We start from the raw sequence: 24,218 nt of genomic DNA on the forward strand, positions 1-24,218 counted from the left end.
CAGGTCATGAGCCCCAATACCACACTGAAACCTCAGCCAGTATTTCATTTACTTTTATAACAACTTTGCTACATTTGTAATTGTTGTTGTTTAGTCGTGTCCGACTCTTCGTGACCCCATGGACCAGAGCACGCCAGGCACTCCTGTCTTGCACTGCCTCCCGCAGTTTGGTCAAACTCATGTTCGTAGCTTCGAGAACACTGTCCAGCCATCTCGTCCTGTCGTCGCCTTCTCCTAGTGCCCTCAATCTTTCCCAACATCAGGGTCTTTTCCAGGGAGTCTTCTCTTCTCATGAGGTGGCCAAAGTATTGGAGCCTCAGCTTCACGATCTGTCCTTCCAGTGAGCACTCTTGGCTGATTTCCTTCAGAATGGAACATTTGTAATTATGTACCGGTAAATCTTTCCATATTGTAAGCTGCCTTGAGCATTGTTTTAACTGGAAATGCAGCATTCAAATAAAATGATGATGATGATTGGTTGGACACAAGTTGAATGGAGGGAGGAACCAGCTGGATAACCACCAAGGGAGGAAGGGTCAGAACCTAGGCAGTGGTGGTGGGATGGTAAGTAGTCACTGAGGAGGAGAGTCTAGGAAGATGAGTCAGAAGCTGATGGGGTAACAGAGCTCAGTGAGCTGGGAGAGTCTGTGGCAGAGAGAAGTCGAGAATCAGAGGCAGAAGCTGAACCTGGCAAGTGGGAGGAGGAAGGTCAAGAGGCAGAGGTGAGTCAGGCTAGTGAAGAGTCACAGGTGTCTTCACTGGCTGTCACAAAGCACACCCGTCAGTAAATCACAGTTCAACACTGGAATTAACTCTTTACTAGATAAATAAGATCTTCATATACCTGGCCGGGTTTCAGGCCTAATGAGCACAGCAGCTCATGCCCTGAATCAGTTGCTGAGACAAAATCCCCATCTCTTCACAGCCGTCTGTCTCCTCTTCTCTGGGGCTTCTTGCAAGCAATCAGAGACTGTGTCTGCGTACAGACTATCTTTGCTCCACCCATTTTATCCCTCTCCTGGTTGTGGTATTAAGGGTGGGTGGAGCTTGCTGCAGCAGGAGGGACACAGTCTCTGATTGCTTGCAAGAAGCCCCAAGGAGGAGACAACAGACGGCTGTGGAAAGATGAGGATTTTGTCTCAGCAACTGATTCAGGGCATGAGCTGCTGTGCTCATTAGGCCTGAAACCCAGCCAGGTAAATGAAGATCTTATTTATCTAGTAGAGAGTTAATTCCAGTGTTGAACTGTGATTTACTGACGGGTGTGCTTTGTGACAGCCAGACATCTGTTGATTGATTTGGAGCAGAGGAGAGCATACTACAGGATTGTGGAAGCTACTTTGTGTTTTACTAGTACCCTACAATCAACCAAATGGAGTACAGTACAAAATATATACATTAGAATTAAAGGACAGGTTGCCTCTGCATAGCTACTGAGTAGGGTAGGAGTATCAGAACTCAGCTGAGCTTCAGCTCCTTCACACAAATCTGTTCCCGAGTACCTCAAGCTCTCTCCATTTCAACTTTCTACATTTGCTAATTAGGGGAAGGCTATTTTGTTGTATACATTAATTGGGAGTTGAACTTCCTTGATCAAACCACCCAGAATTCTGCTAGTACTCTGCCCACCCATGATTGAGAGAAAGTAGAACATGGTGGCCTTGAAGTCAAAGATCTATTTGCATGTTTGCGAGGAAATATGTATGTATGCTAGGTAGCAGAGTGCACCAGTGATAGAGAATTGACTTACTTGATTCCTGAACTATACAAGAGAATCCTATATAATAAAGTCCAAGTTGTCCCTGCGTCCAAGCTGTCCCGTGTGTCCCTGGGTCATTGTGCATGTCCCCCAGAGACACAGGGATTGGACGGAGGGACAAAGGCCAACCGCCGCTCCGCCAACCGCCGCTCCGCCAACCGCCGCTCCGCCAACCGCCGCTCCGAAGCCCAGTCTCATGCTGGAGGTGCGCGGTGAGGCGGCGGGGGAAAGAAGTGCTCCCCCCAGCAGCCTTGCCGTGCACCGCCGGCATGGGACTGCACTTCCTCGGCGAACACAAGCAGGCAGACAGCCCGCCTGCTTGCCTTCCCCGAGGAAGCCTAAGCGGCAGCGGGCGCCAAGGGAAGCCGGCTTTGGCTTGGCGGCGGCGGGAAGAAGGGGAGGAATTCCTCCCCTTTTTCCCGCCGCCACTAAGCCAGTCCCCGAGCCGAAGTGCGGCGCGGCGGGGGCTTTTCGCTGTTTGCCTTAAACGGCGAAAAGCACCCGCCGCGCCGCACTTCGGCTCGGGGACTGGCTTGGCGTGCGCGGCGAGGCGAGGCGGCGGGGGGGGGGAGAAGCGCTCCTCCCCCCCGCCGCCTCGGCACGCAGCGCCGACATGGGACGGGGCTTCGGAGACCTTCTCCGAAGCCCCGTCTCATGCGGGAGGTGCGCGGCAAGGCGGCGGCGGGGGGAGAAGCGCTCCTCCCCCCCGCCGCCTCGGCACGCAGCGCCGACATGGGACAGGGCTTCGGAGACCTTCTCTGAAGCCCCATCTCATGCGGGAGGTGCGCGGCGAGGCGGCAGGGAGGGAGAAGCGCTCCTCCCCCCCGCCGCCTCGGCACGCAGCGCCGGCATGAGACGGGGCTTCGGAGACCTCCGAAGCTCCGTCCCATGCCGGCACTGCACAGAGCAGCGTTCTAGCGCCCGTTTTTAAACGGGCTGAATTCCACTAGTTATTCCATAAATCAATGCAAAAATTTATTATGAACATTACAGCAATAATTTAAACACATATTGCTTGGAAGGTTGTTTTTCTTAATGTTTAACCTAACTATAGCAATGAAGATGTCCACCATTTTAGATAAATTGGTTGGTTATTGTTATTTCTTTTTCAAAGAGGCTTTAAGGGACCTTGTCTTCTTTAAAAGAAAGATAGTGCAGGAAAGGCAGAGAGTGAGGAATGGAATGACATTAACAAAATATTCCACATAGAACCCTTTTGTCATTATTTCCCAGCATGTATCATTCCAGTCTCTGCATAGTCAGAGAAAGTATCACATACACCCCATCGCCCCACCCTGGAACAGGTCTTATTACTTCACTGGTCCGGCACAAAGAATGCAGAAGCACAACACAAACTTTTTTGAAGAGTAAAGAACTTTCAGTAAGTTGATTGCCACAATCCTCAACAGCAGGAATTGGATAGTTTCCCAGGCAGAAGAAAATTGAGAGCATGACCTACAAACATATCCTGTTGTGATGCCCCCCCCCCTATTCAATAAGTTTATTATTCTAGTTTGGTCACCCGAGACCTTCTCTAATAATCAGTAAAGCAGCAAGCAGAGAGTCCAAACAATAAATGTATGATTACGGAGGGAAATTATGTTTCCATAGCTTTCAAAAAAGCCATAACTAGTTTACACTTGAGAGAAGACTTCCTAATTAGTTTCAGCCATTTGCTAGGGTATTTTATTTATCACTCATATAATCCAGAGACATTAGCAACTAGGATAATTTGTAACTTGGCTCCCTGATGATAGAACTTAATTTGAAGCAGGAGTTTAAATGTTTTCAGTTTTAAATGGGCAGCTCAAAATCTCATGGGACTTGTACCAGTAGAGTGCCTTTGAGGGCAATAGCCTAAATTAAAGGCATTCCTTTTCAAATAAAAAGTTTGTCAACCTGACAATGATATTATTGTAAGGCACCTCATAATTTTGATGGGAAAACATACACATCTATGAAGCTATGAAAATGAATACAAGCATTTCATGGCTTCTTAAGTGCACCACACAAGTTTACTGAAATATCCATTCTGGGCCAGTCACCTATCCGTCTCCCACGGTCCTTGCAGGAGTAAACTGTACAGAGTATTTCACACCAACATCCAGATGGCAAAGGTCAGCTATCATCAGCTAGGATTTCAGGATACTGGTCCCAAAACTGATCCCCAATGATATCACAGTGCAAAGCAACTACTGTAGTCCTTGGCCGGGTCACTTCAACTTCCTTCTCTTCCGTTTCCTCTGGAATTTTAATTTTCTTTTTAATGGCTTGATTTACCTATAAAAACAGGTGACAGATTAATGTAGAATCTCAGAATTGAAGTAGGCTAGAAGATAATTCCAGTTTCATTTCTCTTTTAACTATAATATGAGACAACTCCCAAATTAGAATCATCACTAGTAAAGTTCTGGTCTTTCAGTGGCAGATGTGCTCCCACTGAACCTCCACTACTTAAAATTTGAGGAGTGAAGTTACCAGAGGAATTATCCTTTTCACTGAAAGACCAGAACATTTCTAGGCTTAAGTCTTAAACAGTGGTAATGTTATAAAAGCAGACACACCTGGAAAAACAGCACACAATGACTGTCAAAAACCACTTACCTCCCGTTAATTATTTTGTATAATAGTTTGTAAAATGCATTACACACAAATAGGTAAGTGTCAAAATATATTACCTTTTGCCACAGTAGAACAGTTCCTTTTCTATACAACAATGATTCATTATTGTAGTTAATGCTGAATTGAGAAAATAAAATCTCATTCTTGTCACTTGCAACTGTTCCCTAAGGTTAAAGAGAAAATATTTTTTCTTATAAAAACACCACCACACAGGCAAAAGAAAACACTGACAATTTCACATTTCACATGCAGCAATGGGGTCTCCTCTCCATCTAGATCTGAGTACTGTATTTGGAGACAGGATGGAGTACACACAACCCACCAGTCCCCTTTTCTGCTTGCATTTAGACAAACAGTTAATCCTTATTTGTTCTACCTGGCTTTAAAACTTTGACAAGTGTTATATTCATACTAATATGGAGATAAGATAAAGCTATTGGATATAGTTTTTAAAAATCTAACTTATTCTCTCTCTCTCTCTCTCTCTCTCTCTCTCTCTCTCCCACCCACACACACACACCCACACACACACCCTTGCACTATGATAACTGTGTCACTTACAAACCCCAGTTGGCATCCAATTCTCATTAAAACCTCAAGCATGAGTGAACATACAACTTAGCATAATCTTGAAAGAAGACTTTCATACCAGTAGTCGCTTTTGGGCTTGTACAGGTGTCAAGCCACCTCTCTGCACAAGAGTCCAAAATACTGTATTGTAGAGATTATTTATGTGGCCTGCAGGAATGAAATAACAAACATCAGACTACATTGGGAAGCACATTGAACACGCTTACCTCCACAGCAGTAGTTACTGAAGGACTTGTATACTATTATATGAATATGGTACAGTAAAAATAGCAGTACTGTATGTCTTTTTATCTAAGTCCAGTATTTTGGTTCAGTATTTATCAGTGTTTTATATATCATTATCCTACCAACAGTTTCTGTGACATGTTTTTAAAATAGATAAACTTTCCTGCTATGCAGGTTTTTTTTGTCACATCAAACATGAGGGTTTCTGTAGAGCATCCAGCCAATCTAAAACTAGTGCTATCCATTTCATGGAAACACTACTCAGTCAGGTAGCCAGATAATTGGTGGGGGTAGGCGGGGTGGAAGAAAACATGCAAGTAAATTGCTTTGTTCAGTGAAGGGAGAACAACAACAATATGGGTTGCTGTGATTGTCCATCTTATTTGTTGTACCTTTTACATTCATTGACTAGACTACTGAAGGTAGCAGCAGGGTTCACGTCTTACTACACAATTGAATATAATACGGTTTGCATTTCTCATGGTGTCGTAGTTGGGATGCAGGGGGGAAAGGCATGAAAGCAATGCCTCTCCCATCATGGCCTAAAATTGGATCCTCTGCAAGGTTTTAACTTTTTCCATATGTGTAAGAACTAAAGTCTTGGAATATCCCAGCTGAAGGATAACTCTCTGTAACTACAGGCAATACTGACCAACAATCATAAGCCCATGCAAACAAACAAACACAAAAACCTGGTGGTTGAGGTTTCTCATGTGTGTAAGAGATGCTTACAATCAGCTTGTCGCCAACTAAGATAGTCCTTTAAATTCTGGTCACTAGGATACAACACAACACGGCCATCAAATCCTGGTGGATACAAAAGAGGCTGGTCCTTAAAGTAATCTTTCCAATAGAAAACGTAGCTGGAGGCAAACTGGGAGACCACATGAGTCATGAACTTACTTGTAAACAGAAAATAAAAAGGAAGTGAAAGTTAATAACAGCAGTACTACAACACTGACAAATAGACACTTGAGTACTCTGTAATGCAAAAATGCATCTGACTCAATGGCCCTGTTCATGCATCATCAAAAGCCATGGCCAATACCTTTCCATGATCATGCCCAAGAGGGCACCTTCTTTCTTCCCTGCTTGTGCACAAAGGAAACAAATCACAATCCTTGGCTAAGCATTACACCCAACCCATGGATCACGGCTTCTTCTCTTCTGACAAACCATAACCGGTAAGCCAAGAATAAATCTTGGCTATACTGTACTTCAGTTTGCTTGGGAATAAAAGAAATCTTTATCCCTGGTTCAGATACAAAACCTAAAACACAGAAATCGTGGTTTGATTCCTCCCAGCACTAGCAGGAAGAGTGAAACAGACTAAAAAGGCACATTTACAGTAAACCATTAATGGCTGAATGTTTCAGTTTCCCAGATCTGTATGATTCACTCCTACATTTCCAAGTCCAGGAGGTTGAGAGCATCACATGCATATGAAAACTGGCTAACAGAAAATGAAGATTCTATGAATTTGGTCATTTGCAGGCTGAACTATCATACAAAATAGTGCTCATATAGTTCAGTCAACTCTCAGGACTGGATGGCTGATTGCGTCAATGAGATCACTACATACAATCAGTGGCGTAGTAATGCATAGCTGCCAAGTTATCCCTTTTTTACAGGGATTTTCCCTTATGCTGAATAGGCTTCCTCGCGAGAAAAGGGAAAACTTGGCAGCTATGGTAATGGGAGGGTGGGGGCGTGCCGCCCTGGGCAGCAGGCTGGGCGGGGGACAGCGGGCTGGACAGGAGGCATACGGCGTGGCGCCGTGGCAAATCCAGCGAGCAAGCCGCGGAGTGAGGCAGTCTCACTTGCATCGCCGCCATCGAGGAGAAGCCCCAATGCAAGTGGGCTTGTTCACCGGGTTTGCCGCGTCGCATGCCTCCTGTGCGCACATGCGCCGTGATGCGTGTGTTGTGCATCATGACGCATGTGTCATGACACGCGACGGACACCCCCCCCCCCGGGTGCCTTTGGGTTTGCCGCCCCGGGTGGCCAGGCGGCTAGCTACGCAGCTACATACAATGAAAGCCGCAGTATACTGTCATTCTTAAAGCATTTCATATGCTAATAACAGCAGCTAATGACCACCTACTCAGCCAAATGGAAATACTATACCAATGAAAATGTGCAAATTGAAGCTTATCTGTATACATTCCTTGTTACTTGCTTTCCTACCTTGTGAACTGAATTCCCCACCAAAACCCCTTCCACCTCCCAATTTGGTTGCATTTCTTTGTTTTCTGCAATTATTACTACATGAACATGAAAGGAGGCCATTACCAAATCTATGAAAAGCAACACATGTTGCATGCATACAACAGTTGTCAATTTTTTATATTATTTCAGACGAAAATGAATTTTAAGCAAAAGAAATAGTACACCCCTTGCCTTTACACAGCACCCATTAAAAAGCTGCCAAATTCTACCAAATCAGAATTGTTATGAGTTATTGTCTGCATAGCCAGACACAAGAACTGAGCATAGTAGGGCTTAAAAGAGCAAAGTTACTAATACTTTAATCAATATAATATTCTAACTATATGATAAAATGTAAACAAACTGGTTATATTTAAAACATGTTATATGAAGAATAGATATGCAAATATTGGGTTGGGATGGGAGGAGAAAGAAGTTCTAAAACCAGTTACCTTGCTCTTCTCTTAAACCAGTTGCTTTTCTTTTTGAAAACAAAGCTATATTCATCACTTTGTCCATAGGCAATGACAATATCCTCTAATTCTTGCATTACTGTCTGTGCAGACTTGTTCATCAAGTGAAGAGCGCGATCATCATTAGGCTTCTTAAAACCATGTTGCTCGGCAAAACTTCAGAAAGGGAAAAATACAAAGAAACTAAATTTGTCAAAGTTATTAAAGTGGTTATCAGTATGTTTTTATTTTTTTATTTTTGGACTGGATCCCATATGCATGTTATTGTGTTTTAGTGTTGCAATACTAATTTATAATTTATTAAAAACAGCAGATTTTTGTAACTTCTTCACATTTGTGCCAAATGCAAGGTAAAACTACTTCCACAGAGGCACTACTAAGATTCCTAGCTGTAACTCATATAGCTCAGTGTCTTTTTAAGCAGGATGAAAACCTCCCATTCCTCCTTTCTTTATTCAGAAGGAGCAGGACAATTACAGCTTTTCAAATATTATGACAATACTGATTGTTATCTGGTCTACCAATAGGGGATGGCTGGAATGACCCGTATAGATTGCAAAGGTAACAGGTCAACAGCTGTATCTTGCGTCAATACTGCTAGCGGGTCAGAATTTGACAAATGCTGTGACTCTTGATTGCGTATTGGGCTTAGAATAATGGAAGCCTCCAATTCCGGCATCGAGGCATATGAGGACGCTGGAAGTAATCATAATGGCTCAATATGTTAAGTGAGAGTTTTGTGAGTTACAGGATGTGAAACAGACAGGTGGATGCAGTAAGGGAGGGGTGGCCTATGGAACTCCCTGCATATTGTATTCTTTCCAGCACCTGCTGAACACATTCTTTTTCAGAGGAGCCTACCTAGATGTTTAGGAAGATTGCATGAATTTTGTCTTAGCCTATTCTAATGCAGTTTTAACTTCCTCACCAATATGGGTGGGGTATAAATAATAATAATTATTATTATTAGTGTTTTAAATTATGGTTGTAAACTTTTTAGTGCTTCCTTTTAGTGCTTTTTTTGTAAAGTGCTCTGATGGTTTTCCCCTACAATCAAGTGGTGTATACTTCAAAAAATTTATCCACCACTTGATTGTAGAGAGTAAAAAAACGTGCTTAAGAGGAAGGCATGTTTGGCAAACCCTCAACGTGATCAACTCCCGCAGGGAAACTTACGTCCTCCCTGTGGAAGGACGTGTGGATCCAGAATTTTTATGAAATAAATAGATGCGCACACTCCCAACGGAGAAATCCTCCCAAACAAAAGCTTCCCACGGTGGTCTTCAGATAATGGCGTGGCCGTCTTGACTAGGGAGCCGTGTCCCAAGGATGCTGCCCCGCCCGCAATCCGCCTCTGGGTGGAGCCCTCCCCATACCCATGGGCAGCTGCTACCCTGAAATCCCGACCACAGGTTCCCTATCCTTGAACTATGGTCATAACCTCTCCACCCCTCCCTCCTCCCGCCACCATTGGCTGAGCCGTCGCCAGCGGCAACCAAGCTGCCGCCAATAGCTGAAGCGGGTCTTACCGGTGGAAGCCGCGGCCGTCCAACCGGACCACGACCCAGCAGTTGGGCAAGCACGTGGCCTCCTCTTCAAAACCCCGCACGTATTCGAACTTGCTCTTCGCCATGCTGACGCGGCCGCAGCTCAGCCGCGCGCGCAGACCGACGGAGGCGGCGGCAGCAGCAGGAAGAACGCCACCAAACCTAGGCAGCGCTAGCGCCAGCATCAGCGGAAGCTGCGTTGCGCGATCCCGGAAGACTGGCGCGCGCACACACAAACATTCCCCCGGCCTCCGCTCTAGCTGCCAGTCTCTATGACGCCGCAAGGTCTTTCGGGATTGCAGCTCCCTAACCGCATTAGTCGCCTCTCAGTGTCGGGCGCAAAAAGCCTCGCAGCAGAGGCGACGGGATAAATGCAGAGCGAACCGAGGCTGAAAGCCACGCCCTCCAGTCTCGATGCCGCCCATCCTGGATGTGCGTAGGCTGCTGTAGGTCATTTAATGGGGGCGGGGGAGGAAAAGAGGCCCTCGCGCCGTGTGTGTTATGTGCGCACGCGCGCCTGCCTTTTCTCAACCCGGTGTCGCGGGACTACAATTCCCATCATCCCTGGCCACTGGCCAAGCCTGCCGGGGCTGATAGGAGTTGCAGTCCCGCGACGCCGGGTTGAAGAAAGGTGGGCGGCGATTTTGACAGTGTTGTTTCGGGTCTCTATTAATCCAGTTCCCTCTGCGCAGTGCCGGTTGAACGCACATCCTCCCTTCCCACGTCAGGTGCAACAGGCGTCGCACTTCTTTTAAGTTTTATCCTAGCCGTGGTCGTCTCCATCCTCCCGTCCCAACCCCGACGCTGGGTTTGAAAAGAAGGAAGCCTGTAGGGGGGAAATGAGCTGGTGCTTGTAAAGGAAGGAGGCGACGCGCTGAGAGTGCACGGGCTGAGGGAAGCGTGCCTCGCGCGGCAGCTGTTGGCGAAAGGGAACGTTGGGGGCGAGGGAGCCGGCGAAGGGCGCGCGCGGCGCCGCCTCCGCCAAACGAAGCCCTTTCAAAAAAGCGGGAAAGGCGCGTGCGTTCGTCCCGGGGTCTCCATGGCGACCTCATTGTTACGCGGCCCCCAGGGTCGCCCTGGCGACACCAGGGAGGGGAAAGTGTGGGAGGCACGTGGAGCCAGCCCCGTGGCTGTTGCCATTTTCCGCCGCTGGCCCGAGGCGGCGCGAGGCTCCTGCGAGCCGGAGGGCGGGGTCCGAGCGCGGCGCGCGTGCCCCTCGCGGGAGGGGGAGCCGAGAACGTTTGCGAACCAACCGCAGGAAACAAACGGGCGGTCACAGAGGGCGGAGGCTGAGCTCACAATCCCGCAACAATCCCTCTCCCCGGGGCGGGCTGCGGCATGGAAGAAGGGGCGCAGGGGGAAACCCCCCGAGAGCAGCACCGCCTCCTGCACCCCGCGCCTTGGCAGGGCGCTCCCCGGATGGACCACCTTCTCCTGCACCCTCTTTCGGGGCAGGGGGCCAGGGACCCGCACCTCCTGCTCTTCTCCCCCAAACAGGTTTCGCAGCACCCCCTGCTGCACCCCCTGCCGCCCTCCAAGCTAAATGCCTTGCGCAGGGAGCAGAGACCTCCACTGCCTGGGGAAGGGCTTGCCTATAAAGAGCAGCAGCAGCAGCACCTGTTGGAAGACCAGCCTTGCCTTCCCAGGCAGCTATCCCAGCCTGGCCTTGGGTTGGAACCTGGGGTTTGCGAGAAGCTGGAAGAGGCGGTGGCGGAGGGAAATGGTCAGCAGAAGGTGCTGCAAGTGAAAGCGGAAGAGCGGGAGCAAGAGAACCAACTGCTTCCGACTGGCGGCAGCAACAAGAAAAAGAGAGGGGAGCACAGGGCGGCTGCCAGCCGTCGAGGAGGGAAGGAGGAGGGAAGCTGCGGCGCGAAAGGAGGGGGGGAAGTCAAAGTGGGGAAAGGAGAAGAGCCGGAGGAGATCAAGAAAGAGGTGAAGGTGGAAGAGAATTGTGATGCCAAAGCCTTGGAGTCTGGAAAAGAAGGGGCCATCAAAACGGAACTGGTGGAGCCTCGCGAGGAAGCTTGCAAGGGGAGGGAAGAGGTGGCATCCAAGCCTCGCCCCTCCTCCAACGGCCCAGCCCATGTCAACAAAGATGCTGACTTGTCTCAGCCTCTGGGGACTCAGCATCCTCAAGAACTGAAGATTCCTGTCACGCTCCATACTGTCCCTCCTGGGGCTAGAATCCAGTTTCAGGGGCCACCTTCATCTGAGCTCATAAGAGTGACTAAAGTGCCAGTGGCACAAGTACCCCTTAAAATGCAGTCCTTGCTGGAGCCTTCAGTGAAAATAGAAACAAAAGATGTGCCTCTCACAGTGCTACCCTCAGATGCAGGTAGTAGATAGGTATAATAGAATTTGCCAAGTTGCCCTTTAGTTGCTATTTATGTACAAGTAAACACTGGGATAGAACTGTTCATACACATTAATCTGCACCACTATTATTCCAAACTTTTTTTAAAAATATAAAGGGCCAGAAAGAAGATAGGGCTTCCCTCAAGTTCATGCAGTTAACAGCTTCCTGTATACTTTACTGGCTGTCGCAACCACCAAAGATTATGAGGATGGTCAATTATGCAAAGTCCCATCTACAACTTTTTAATATTTGCAGGAGCTTTCTATTGCAGAAGTGTACTACTGCTCTCTTTAATACATTGTAACCAGGGCACAGAGAGTAACTGTGACCCTCAGAGGAAACAACAAAGTGCTGCTTTCATGTGTAGCACATTAAAGATGTAACATTTTTTGTGCCATCAGCATTCATAGACCAGTATCCACTTCATCGCCAGTTTATGCCACAATAAATCTGTTAGACCTTGTTCTGACCCTCTTCCAAGGAGCCCAGGGCACTGTATAAACATCCACCTTTATCTTCACTACAATACTGAAGTAGGCTTGGGTGAAACTTACCCATAAAGCATTATTGAGCCTTTGGGCACATTAGGTATTTTTAAGGAGTATTCTGGGCACCAACACCTCTACAGTAGTTGCTTCCTCCCCTCCTCCCCGTAGTCAGAAAGAAAGCACACACAGATTGTTTGGTTTTTCAAAAGGTTTGGTAAAAGTCAAATCCAGTTGAATTAAAATGGATCCACTTGAATTTGCATGATTTTATGTGGGGTTCCACACAAAAAAACCACCAAAAACAACAACCCCACCTTATCGTGCTACACAACACAGTACAAAAAAGAAAAACAGATCTGATGCTTTCAGGTATCAAAAACATTGATCAAAGGCATGGCTACTCTTGATCTTTACACAGACTAAAAAAACACCCCCAATAAATTACAGAATATGTCTGCAGACACAGGTGACTATGATTTTATTATGGTTTTATTTATTATGATCTGTGCCTAAGATCAGTGTCTTTGTGTCATGGCAGCTCTGGAAAGTACCAGATCCATGGTTCAGTCAATTGACGTGATATATGATGGGATACTGGTTCTGGGAAACACCTGTGAAAAATTCTGCAATTCCAAGGGGATCTGATTTACTGGCTCGCAAGGTGTACAGGCACATGTGTGCAACTCTCTCCTGATTACCATGGCACCTGTTTCCCCTGGTTGATCCATTTTCTTCAGTCTCCCAGATAACTCCACTTTCCCTCCTATGCTATTTACTTTCTTCCCTTCACATTCTGTTAGCAGTTCAGGAGCTGATCTGAGTCTTGAAAAGCACATCAAGCTGAAAGAGCAATGCCTTCCTTACTTCTTTCATTTTTCAGAGCCCTGAAATTCAGACAGAGAAGAAAGAAGAAGTGGGAAAGAGTGCCATCCTTTAAACTTCTTCCTTCAGCTCTATGTTCTTTTCAAGGAGGATGGAAGTAACAAGCCTTGTGCCAACTCAATGAAGGGACAGTGAGCAATGTAGAACTTGGAGGCATTGCTCCTAAAAAACTGTGATTTGTAGCCAAGATTACCAATTATGAATTGTAGCAAAACAAACCTTGATAGCTGGCTTGGGTGTTACTCTAAGCCAGATTTCATTGTTTGTTTCTGCTTAGTGCCAGTGAGTAGGAGGCAAACATGCTCAAAGTAAATTTTTATTTAATAAATTTCAATACTGCCCTTCAAGAATAAAGTTTTCTCATCAGCCTCAAGGGCTGCCCCACATAGAATGCATGACAATATTCCAGTCTGGTGAAATTACCAACCTTAGTGAAATTATAGGTAATGGGAATACTTTTGAAATACTAGGGTTCAGAATAAGCACTTGAGTGACTTTCCAAACAGACACAAAGGTTGAGCAATTTCAGGCTTGCCAAGTTTAGATCTCACAAAAAAGCTTGCTGTGTGATCTTGTGCATGTCTGCATTACGTTTGGGTGAGATTTACTCCCCCAAGTATAAGGGTGCATAGGATTGCAGCACCAGACAACTTTAATTTAGGTCTCACCATTTCTAAGCTGTATCCCTTGAGTTCTGACCACAGAAACATATGTAGTGGATATGTAATTTTTTCATAGATTAATAGAAGTTATTGATATGCATTCCAATCCTTAATATTTGTACTTTGAAATAATTCAGGAAGCTTAGAGTCAGATGTATGAGTAAAGTTTAGTACCTTAGTGCCTAAGAAAAATATTCTGCTTTTAGTACATATCTGTTTAAGCACAGATAAAATGACTCAGGAACAGCTATTGGTTGAAGTGGTGCTCCTCCTGAATGGTTGATGTATGCCTGGATGGACACACACACCCCTTTCCTAGTGGGATGTACCCTAGATTCAAATCAAACACTTCAAGCATGTAATCATAAACTGTTTAATCTAGCTAGGGCTTTTCCTTCCAGCTCTGTGCTGCTGGTGTCAATGCCTGTATTGAGACTGGAGCAGGGAGAAAACAAATTCCACACAATGTGTCTGATTGATGTCTGCTGCAGTGGCAGCAGAACTATTAGGGAACTGCTCAGTATAGGGTTGAGCCAGGACATTTTGCCCCCTTCTGCCTGGTGATGCTCAAAACTTTTTCTCCTGCTTCCCAACTCCATGCTTTACAGCACCCTTTCCCAACTTGATGCCTTTCAGACATTTTGGACTACAACACATAGTCAAGATTTGGGGGGAGGGGGCAAGAACCAACGTGATTCATCAGTTAGTTGAGTATTTATATTGTTTTACTTGATTGGGGGGCAGCTGCCCCCCCCACTTGGCTATGCCCATGCACCTGGCTAATGGAAGAGATGATGGGAACTGGTAGTCCAAAATATATGGAACACACCATATTGGCAAAGTCTGCCCTACAGAGTGAGACATTGTTGTTGTTGCTGCTGCTGCTGCTGCTGCTGATAGTATGTGCCCTAGTCTCTCCCCCCTGGTTGTTGAATCCCTGTCCCAGTATGGGTCTGTGTGTATGTGCATGTGCTCTTTGCAGGTATTCTGCTGATGAAATTGTGTGGGTGCCGTCTTGTATGTCTTCTCCTTCCTATTTATTTTATTATTTATTTATGTAGCATAAAGGTGGCATATTTTTTTTAAAAAAAATCAAAAACAACAACCCAATAACCCCACCCCCTACTCAACGTGTGATGTGCTCATAAATGAGTGGTGTGAGCATAAAGGGATTTGAACTACTTCCTAGAAGAATGCTTGTGGACAGGCAGTAGCAAGGTCATTACTGACTGTGCCACTGGGGTTGATGGACTGGGGGCACTGTAGTGTCATCTTGTGTGTGGTGGTGGTGGGGGTGTCTGCTAGATGGATGTCCCATTCATTGACTCCCTGTGTGTCAGATGGCAGTCTCTGATTGCTGGGTATTGCTACAGACAATGAGGTTTTTCCTGTTCCCCTGTGTTCCCCCCACTCTTCCCTAAGCATGTTTTATATACCACTGAACACCACCCCAATCTCTGAGTGGTGTGAGATTGAGGGGTTCCAGGCACTTACCCAGGGTTTGTTTTCCTCAGAATGAGGGACAAGTGGAGACCATGGTGTCTTTAGGATATATGGTTTATTCACATATATACAACCTGAGCCTGCGATGGAGGTGCTCACAGCATCTTCTCCCATAGCCAAAACCTTGGATTCCAGCACAAATCAGACATGGCTGTGTGTGTCTCAGCCTAGCACTTACACACCTCCCTTGATTTTGTCTTTCTAACTACCAGACAGCTGAGGGAGGGAGGGAGGCCCACTCATTTCTGTCCTGGCACAGAGCCACTTCCTTTGTTACCTTAATGACCCATACTTGCGGGGCCATTATCAAGAAACGTGTCTGGCTTGTTGGATCCAGGAATTTGGAGGGACTCAGACATACAGTCTACTGCTCCCTCTCTGCAAAATCACAACAAATGCAGTGGCTGTTTCGGCAGATTATATATATATATATATATATATATATATATATATATATATATATATATATATATGTATGGAGCACAAAGACACTATTTCTAGTGTTAGTGTTCTTGACAGTATGCAATACCTTCCTACACTCAAAAATGAAGGGGATTTTGTTAATAAATCAATAAATATTTGTTTTTAAAGTAAGCAAATAAAATCATAGCCCTGCCTGGTCCTGAGGACTCTTCTCCAAGCCTAATTTTCTCCAGCTCTACTTTACACTTTTCTTGAACTGGCTGAAATGTGTCCTTGAAATCTGATAATGCCTCTAGTTTGTCTAGTTGATGGAAGGGGTGAGTGAGAGTGTGTAAAACTAGCCTAGCGGACAAAGATAAAATTTACATTCATTGTTCCACCCACTTTTGTCTTTGGCGCTACCTACCACTGACACATCGGACGCAGGTGGCGCTGTGGTCTAAACCACAGAGCCTAGGGCTTGCCAATCAGAAAGTTGGCTGTTCAAATCCCTGTGACGGGGTGAGCTCCTGTTGTTCGGTCCCAGCTCCTGCCCACGTAGCAGTTCGAAAGCACGTCAAAGTGCAAGTAGATAAATAGGGACCGCTCCGGCGGGAAAGTAAACAGCATTTCTGTGCACTGCTCTGGTTTGCCAGAAGCGGCTTGGTCATGCTGGCCACATGACCCGGAAGCTGTCTTCGGACAAACGCTGGCTTCCTCGGCCTATAGAGCGAGATGAGTGTGCAATCCCAGAGTCGTCCGCGACTGGACCTAATGGTCAGGGGTACCTTTACCTTTACCTTTTACCACTCACATGGCCCTTGGAAGGGAATGTGGCTCTGTCTGAAGAAAGTTGCCCACTCCAGTTTAAATAGTCTGGAGCTCAGATCAAGGATCTCCAGGACCTTTTATAGTTAGGCTCAAAGAAGGTCATGCTAGCCTAGTGGAGTTCTTAACATATTTTTTTGAACTGCTGTCTTGGTGCCATATCACAAATCACTTGTGAAGCTCCCCTCACTTTCAAGCACAGTTTGTCATGTGGTTTGAGAGAGTTGCTGTTACTCCTTTACTGCTGTGATTTTGGAAATGTGTTTATAGCAGTTGAATTCTATTTTTATGGAGGCTTAAAAAAAGTTCCATTATATTACAGTATCACATTCAAAATATAGCATATGCACTGCCATTCTCTATTATTGTATTTCTTTTGGTATATTTCTGTTGGTCCCCTTGAGAGGACATGATCCAGAAAGGTGTCTTATAAAAATTTAAGGAAAATAAGCCAAAAGCTCATATGAGCTTAGGACAATGGTTTCATGGTTATTTGGAGCTTGGCCTTTATTTCTATAGTCTGCACTAAAGTAATGAGCCCAGAATCATTAGCAAACTCATTATTTTTAACTACAAACTTTGTATGGTACTTATACTGCCTATCCATCCATGTTTCTTTCCTGTAGGGATACCAGACACTCCATTTAGCAAAGACAGAGATGGCCATGTCAAGCGTCCTATGAATGCATTTATGGTGTGGGCAAGAATTCACCGGCCAGCCTTAGCCAAAGCTAACCCCGCTGCAAATAATGCGGAGATAAGCGTTCAGCTTGGATTGGAGTGGAACAAACTCACAGAAGAGCAAAAGAAACCTTATTATGATGAAGCTCAGAAGATTAAGGAAAAGCACAGAGAAGAATTCCCTGGTATAGAACAGTTTTGTTTTCTTTACATGTTTCTCAACATCTGATGGTCTTGATGCAGTGCTTTGTGTTATCCAGAAATAGGTACGACTGGGGAAAGGTAGGGTTCAAGGACGATAGTTGGAAGGAAATACAGATTAAAAAACCACCACGCAGGAACCACAAGGCAGTCTTCTTTAAAGCTTTTGTCACCACCACCCCTTCTATTCCCATAGTCCAGTGATTTCTTTTCAGGCTCTGACAGTTTAAAAACCAGTTCAGAAGAGGGAGCTGCTTAAAGGAGTTGTACTCTATAAGTTCATGGATGCATGGATGCTGCACATGTGCATTTTTACAGCATCTGCCATTGACATTATTTAAGTATTTAAAAGTGAGCACAATAGCAGATTTATTATAGCAAATGCTACTGGGCCAAGTTCAAGGTGTTGCCATTAGTATATAAAGCCCTTAACAGCATGGGACCAGTTTACCTGCAAGATCACATATGCTCAATTGACAGCTTCCATCAGCGGAACTGGCACTGTTACAGGTGCCACATAATACTTGTTCTGCAGTTATAAGAAATTGATCTTTTGATCGAGACACTGGAACTCTCTGCTTATTAACACCAGGCAGGTGCTTTCACTGTACTCTTTTTGGTGCCCTTTGAAAACATTTTTGTTAGGTAAGCCTATCCAGGCATGTAGAATGTTGACATGTTTCAATCTGATTATTAACTTATTATTGATTTTAATAATTTTTGGATGTTTTGTATGAATGTTTTAAACGGCTTTTAACAGATTTTTTTTATTCTTTGTTGTAAACCACTTTGATGTTTTATTATAGTCAAGTCCTATATAAATCTTGGGAAATGAATATAATAAAATAAAAATTAAGACCCAGCACGTTTTGAGCATCTAGCTTCACCAGAGAAAATTCTGCAAAATGAATACTGGCATAAGAGTTAATATCTAAGGATTGATATCTAATATTGATAGGCCAGAATGAAACATCAACAGTACTCTAGTCAACACCATCATGTGATACAGCAGGGTTGCATAGCATAAAACTGGCTGGGACAAAGGATAGCTTACTTATATGTGACATCCAAAGACATTTCAATCATAACATGGTCATATATATTGGTGCACCATATGCCACTAGCATTGAGTAGTAAAAGGCTTTTTTATGATGGCAGGTAGGATATATTCAGGATTGCAGCAATAAGTCTTGAATGTGGGCATTTTGCCCATCTGATGTTCTCTGAAATTCATTAACAGAGTAAGTATGGGGAAAATAAAATATACACAATGCCCAAAGATCTAATTTTACATAAATGAAAAGATACAAATAAAAAAGCAAAGGCAAAATATAGTATGTAACTTGGACCCAAAGAAGAGTATACAGGTATACTCCAAAGTAAATCTCAGTGTGTTCATTGGTGCTTCATCCATGTCAGTGAGTATTGGATTGCAGCTTCAATAATGCAGAAATTATTTGATGTAATAAAATGAGAATTTAATTAGGCACCAATATTTTTCAGTATCAGGGTAGTAATAACTTCTTAGACACAGCACAGTTGGCTACTTTTCCTGAATGAAAATTTATGCAAGAAGAGTGGGAAGGAGGAATAGGGGCTGGGACACTGATGGGGCTAGTATCCATGGAGAAAAAAGAAGGGTGCTACATGTCTTATGTTTTCTGAGGGCCTACAAGCCATCCTAAACACCCTCTTTTCTTAGAGACTTTTTATATTGTGACAGAGTCTTCATATTTATACACCTTTATCCTAGCTTTCCAAATCTGTATATTCCAGCGTATAAGACGACTGGGCGTATAAGACGACCCCCAACTTTTCCAGTTAAAATATAGAGTTTGGGATATACTTGCCGTATTAATAAGACGACCTGGCGTATAAGACAACCCCCGACTTTTGAGAAGATTTTCCTTGGTTAAAAAGTAGTCTTATACGCAGGAATATACAGTACCAAAATAGCTTTCACCATTGCTTCCTTAATTATATTAATCAGTTTTGAAATAAAATAACCCATTATATTTCAGTGAGCCTACTCTTTTATATTCCCACAGGTTGGGTTTACCAACCACGACCTGGCAAAAGGAAGCGGTTCCCCTTGACAGTCTCCACAGTATTCTCTGGCACTACTCAGAATATCATTGCTACCAGCCCAATGACAGCCTCCACTGTCTTTACTGGGACATCTCAGAATATTATTACTACAAATCCAACTACCATTTACCCTTTCCGATCTCCCACCTACTCTGTGGTCATACCCAGCGTACAGAACAGCATTGGACACCCAGTCTGTGAGTTCATTCCAATAGTTTATGTGAGTTCATTATATGATAGGAACTACAAAAATCCAATGTCTGTATTCTTGTTGAGAGTATGATTATGAAGGATTATGTAGGAATATTTGATGATAAGATGTTGTAGCCTTATTCATTCATTTCCAAATTAGATTAGTGAAGTACAGAATGTTTTGTTTATATGTTTGTTTGTTTATTTGTTTTTATCATTCTCAAAGCAAAGTTGGGTCGTTATTCTTACTAGCAAAACGTATGTTACGTCTGATGAGAGAAGCAAAAGCATTTCAGTTCTCTTCTGCCTCACTACTCTCCACCGTCTCATATATCATTGACTTAATGAAGAGTAAGACAGGCTCACTTTTCTAAATCTAGTCCTGTCCCAGGTTCCCCCAAAATGAACCTGGCTTGAAAGTCTCGAGGAAGGGATAAGGAACCTTCATCACCACTATCACACTGAAGGGCTTTCAGGTTCTGTTTCTCCTTCCCTCCTGAGCCCACGTCCTAGTTTTCAAAGGCTGCCTTAGAAATATATTGCCCCTCCCCAACACTCTGAAGTTGACTTCAGGAGGGAAAGAAGAAGGATTCTATCCCATTGCGTGGACAGGCGGAGTCCCCCAACCCCCCCGGCGACCCGCTGAGCGGAATAAAGTCGCATAACAACGTGCTACGGGATTCAAATTGGTCACAACTTTATTAAGATTCAGATGGCTCAGGCATTGGGCGTTATCCTTCCCAGTCCCCAGCCGGGGCTCTGGGAGGCTTTGGACTGGCTCTGGAGAACATATGTTCAAGCAGAGAGAGCCCGCTCCCTGTTCACCGCCGCTGGAAGGGGGAAGTGATGACGCCTACTGGCATGGTCAAGGCTCCCCCACAATACCCCACTCTTGTTGCGGCAAAGGGGGTGAGGTCTCCGCCTCACGCCCCTCCTTCTAGGAAAATCGCCAAAGAATTCCGCCCAAGGTCTGACACCGCCAAAGTTGTGATGTATTGCTACGGGAAAGGCGAAACCTGCCAATGCAGGAAAATTCCTTTCCAACCCTTCAACAGCGGCCTTGACGTAGTAGCGCCAGTGAACCTGTAGAGAAAAGGTTAACCTGCAAAAGAACATGAATCCCATTCCCTATGCTCAGTTATGCCAGTGTCTGGAATGAGAACCAGATTTTTCTCCCTTTCAGCTGTATCACATATTGCAACTGTTTCTTTTGTTGTTGTTTTTTAGAACTCCACGGGAACTATTAAAAACCAAGCTAATCCCTGTCTGCACAGCCCTGTTTGGAGGTCTTTTCCTCGGTCCCATGAGACACTGTTAGGGGAGAAAATGTTGGGGACTTGATTTTATATAAAATATTTGGTTTTATGCTGATAGGGAATTGAGAGACTTGCCAAAAAGTGCCTGGAAAGTCTTTGCCTTACATGTTGAATGATAGCACACTGCATACTGGGCATCATCGTGAGGGAAACTTGTAGGAGATTTATAAAGAAAAGACATTTAAAAAAGATTAACAATCTAAATATTGAATGTCTTTTTTAATGTTGCTGATTCATGAAATTGCATCCTTAGATGTCTTTGGGTATGAAACTGCAGTAGGTTATGCTAGAGTTGCCATATTTAAAAAAGTGAAGATTCGGACATATGGCAACCCTACGTTATGCTATATTAAAGAAAAGTTTAAAAAAAGATGAGGGATGATCCAGTGCTACGGTATTACATGGATCATTCTACAATCACATAGTACAATATTTATAACATAGTGTTAATGGGACCTTCTCACTTACGGCTGATACTTTCTCTTCTCCAAAGGTGAAGCCCCTTCTACTATCCAGCTGCCAGGTCCTTCTGCTCAGCATCCAGGCCCTATTACGCTGTTCCAGCCAAATGTAGGAAGCACAGCGCCACTGGCTGCCTCATCGGCAAATCTGCCGATTCGTCCAGTGCTTCAATCTCAGCGTTTTGCTGCACCTTCACCAACAGAAGCTCACCGTGTATCATCAGGAACAAATTGCTCTATAAAGAGACCAACCCAGATTTCTATCGAAAGTGCAAGCAGGAACCCAAATAATACAAGCACCACACATTCCAGATACAGTGTCTCAAATAGTCAACCCCCTAAGGAGTACTCAGGTGTTTCTTCTTGTTCTAGAAATGGACCCATTCCTCAAGCTCCTCCCATCCCCCATCCACACGTTTATCAACCTCCTCCCATCGGTCATCCAGCCACCCTGTTCGGAGCTCCTCCTCGATTTTCATTTCATCATCCTTACTTTTTACCTGGGCCCCATTATTTCCCATCAAGGTAATGCAGCTATTTATTTGTGTTCTGAAGTAAAGATGCATATGTAGTCAGACAATCACGGAAGGATTTGCAGTCTTCTACAAGGAAAAGATTGACAAGAGCCTGTGTGAATTTCCATGTACAGTCATACCTTGGAAGTCAAACAGAATCCATTCCAGAAGTCCATTCAACTTCCAAAATGTTCAGAAACCAAAGTGCGGCTTCTGATTGGCTGCAGGAGCTTCTGATTGGCTGCAGGAAGCCAGGGAAGCCCCATCGGACGTTCAGCTTCCCAAAGTAGTTTGCAAACTGGAACAGTCACTTCCGGGTTTGCGACGTTCAGGAGCCAAAAAGTTCGAGAACTAAGCCGATTTCCAAGATATGACTGTATAATCTTCCTTTCTGTCCACCCTTTCCCTCTTTCTTCACACATTTATCCTATTCATTTCATTCCACTGAAACATTTCTCATCATACTTTGCAGTGACCAAAGGGCTTCTTGATAAGGATTTCTTTTTCGTTCTTGCTTTTTAAATTTGATCTGTGACCTTGACATGGTGGTTTAAACTTTTCTCCCCAGTCACTTTCCTCCTTTGAAAGGAGAACCTCTCATTCTGGTTCTCTTGACTCGTCATCTCCAGATGACCTGTTTAAAGAGCATTCAGCCTGATATGTTTGTGGGGAAATTAGACAATGTTGCATCAAACAAGTGTTATCGCAGAAGCTCCAGTCCCTTTTCACGTCACTTTCCTTATCACAAAAGGCCATCATGTTCTGCAACAGTTGGTATTCACCCATGTTTTTATCAGCTTAGAAGACCTTGCTCAATGAGCCACAGTCTAAAAGCTAAGCTGATTGTTATGAAGAAGGGGGCTTTTTTAGTGGTGGCATGGATATCTGTAATGGTCTTAGTTACAGGTAGGTAGCCGTGTTGGTCTGAGTCGAAGCAAAATAAAAAAAATCCTTCAGTAGCACCTTAAAGACCAACTAAGTTTATATTTTGGTATGAGCTTTCGTGTGCATGCACACTTCTTCGTATCTGAAGAAGTGTGCATGCACACGAAAGCTCATACCAAAATATAAACTTAGTTGGTCTTTAAGGTGCTACTGAAGGAATTTTTTTATTTTGTAATGGTCTTATTGAGGTGGTTTATCAATCCTGCTGCTTGCTAGTATATCTCTTGTTTGTTTGTTTGTTTGTTTGTTTGTTTGTTTGTTTGTTTCAAAATGCTTCTAGTTAAACTGAGTATTTTGCAGAGATGTTTATTTCAATGTAGTCTTCAGTTTTACTTCACTTTTATACCAATGGTTTGTTTGCTATTTTATGTTATGGAGTGTGGTATAGGTCAAAAGTTGGAATCATTCCTTACAAAAAACAACAACCAAACAACCAAACAGGTATGCATTAAGAGTTATGGGATGTATGTGGCTACATGGTCCTGCCCCTGGTTGGTGAACTGGACCAGATGACCTTCTGGACCAGAAAAGGGGAACATATGGTCTTCCAGGTTCTGTTGGGCTCCAACTCCCATCATGTGTAACCACTGGCCATGTTGGTTCAGACTGATGGGAATTGGAGTCCAAAAATAGCTAGAGGGGTACAAGTTCCCCACCCTGTTCTCGTTGTCTCTTCTAAATCAGTTATTCTGTATAATGTACCATGGGCAGACATCTTGGCTTTATGAAACATGGCCACATTATTGTATTCTATTTGCAATTGTGTCCCATGACTGAGGGAATCCCTTTATTAGGGTAACTGGTTTCCAGATTTGAATACAAACAAGCTATAATATATCATTCAGTTTTATGGTAAAAGCCTTGACGTAACTCATCTTTGTCTTGCTGCAGCACATGTCCATACAGTCGCCCACCGTTTGGCTACGGAAACTTCCCCAGCTCCATGCCTGAATGTCTTGGCTTTTATGAAGACCAGTATCAAAAACACGAGGCAATGTTTTCTGCTCTGAACAGAGACTATCCTTTTAGAGAGTATCCTGATGAGCATACGCATAGCGAAGACTCCCGTAGCTGCGAGAGCTTGGAAGGGACATCCTATTACAGCAGCCACAGTCAGACTGAAGAAGAATACTTAAACCCTATGCCACAGCTGGACATTGGGGCCCTTGAGAATGTTTTTACTGCAACCCCATCCACACCCTCTAGTGTACAGCAAGTCAATGTGACTGATAGTGATGATGAGGAAGAAGGAAAGGTGTTAAGAGATTTGTAA

At 44.5% G+C, this 24,218-nt stretch overlaps 2 protein-coding genes across 5 annotated transcripts; one reads left to right on the plus strand and one right to left on the minus strand.

The window, feature by feature from the left end:
* Positions 1-41: 41 nt before the first annotated feature.
* Positions 42-11,159, minus strand: THG1L (tRNA-histidine guanylyltransferase 1 like). Of its 4 annotated transcripts, XR_009557133.1 has the most exons (7): positions 9,408-10,663; positions 7,858-8,034; positions 5,930-6,099; positions 5,031-5,119; positions 4,438-4,545; positions 3,805-4,039; positions 42-645 (listed from the first exon to the last, which is right to left on the minus strand). XR_009557133.1 is itself a non-coding variant. In XM_035105760.2 (6 exons), the coding sequence occupies exons 2-6, from the start codon at positions 7,977-7,979 to the stop codon at positions 3,878-3,880; spliced, it is 651 nt and encodes a 216-aa protein (XP_034961651.1). In that variant the 5' UTR covers positions 7,980-8,034; positions 11,043-11,159; the 3' UTR covers positions 2,672-3,877. The 4 variants fall into 4 exon arrangements, 3 of the variants coding, with proteins under 3 accessions (XP_034961651.1, XP_034961650.1, XP_034961652.1); XM_035105760.2 differs by lacking the exons at positions 42-645; positions 9,408-10,663 and adding an exon at positions 11,043-11,159 and having other exon boundaries at positions 2,672-4,039; XM_035105759.2 differs by lacking the exon at positions 42-645 and having other exon boundaries at positions 2,672-4,039.
* SOX30 (SRY-box transcription factor 30) lies at positions 10,648-24,218 on the plus strand. The gene is made up of 5 exons (XM_035105758.1): positions 10,648-11,760; positions 17,173-17,412; positions 19,477-19,713; positions 21,518-22,010; positions 23,837-24,218. The coding sequence occupies exons 1-5, from the start codon at positions 10,764-10,766 to the stop codon at positions 24,216-24,218; spliced, it is 2,349 nt and encodes a 782-aa protein (XP_034961649.1). The 5' UTR covers positions 10,648-10,763.

This window comes from Zootoca vivipara, chromosome 2, assembly GCF_963506605.1.
Source record: "Zootoca vivipara chromosome 2, rZooViv1.1, whole genome shotgun sequence".
In the NCBI taxonomy this organism is placed as follows: domain Eukaryota; kingdom Metazoa; phylum Chordata; class Lepidosauria; order Squamata; family Lacertidae; genus Zootoca; species Zootoca vivipara.

Coding starts and splice junctions, on each gene's coding strand:
- THG1L (XM_035105759.2), bottom strand. CDS start 9,610: ATGCTGGCGCTAGCGCTGCCTAGGTTTGGTGGCGTTCTTCCTGCTGCT. Junction 8,035..9,407: donor GACGGCCGCGGCTTCCACCG/GTAAGACCCGCT, acceptor CCCTTTCTGAAG/TTTTGCCGAGCAACATGGTT. Junction 5,120..5,929: donor TAGTTGGCGACAAGCTGATT/GTAAGCATCTCT, acceptor TCATTCCTGCAG/GCCACATAAATAATCTCTAC.
- SOX30 (XM_035105758.1), top strand. CDS start 10,764: ATGGAAGAAGGGGCGCAGGGGGAAACCCCCCGAGAGCAGCACCGCCTC. Junction 19,714..21,517: donor CAGCATTGGACACCCAGTCT/GTGAGTTCATTC, acceptor TCTTCTCCAAAG/GTGAAGCCCCTTCTACTATC. Junction 22,011..23,836: donor CCCCATTATTTCCCATCAAG/GTAATGCAGCTA, acceptor GTCTTGCTGCAG/CACATGTCCATACAGTCGCC.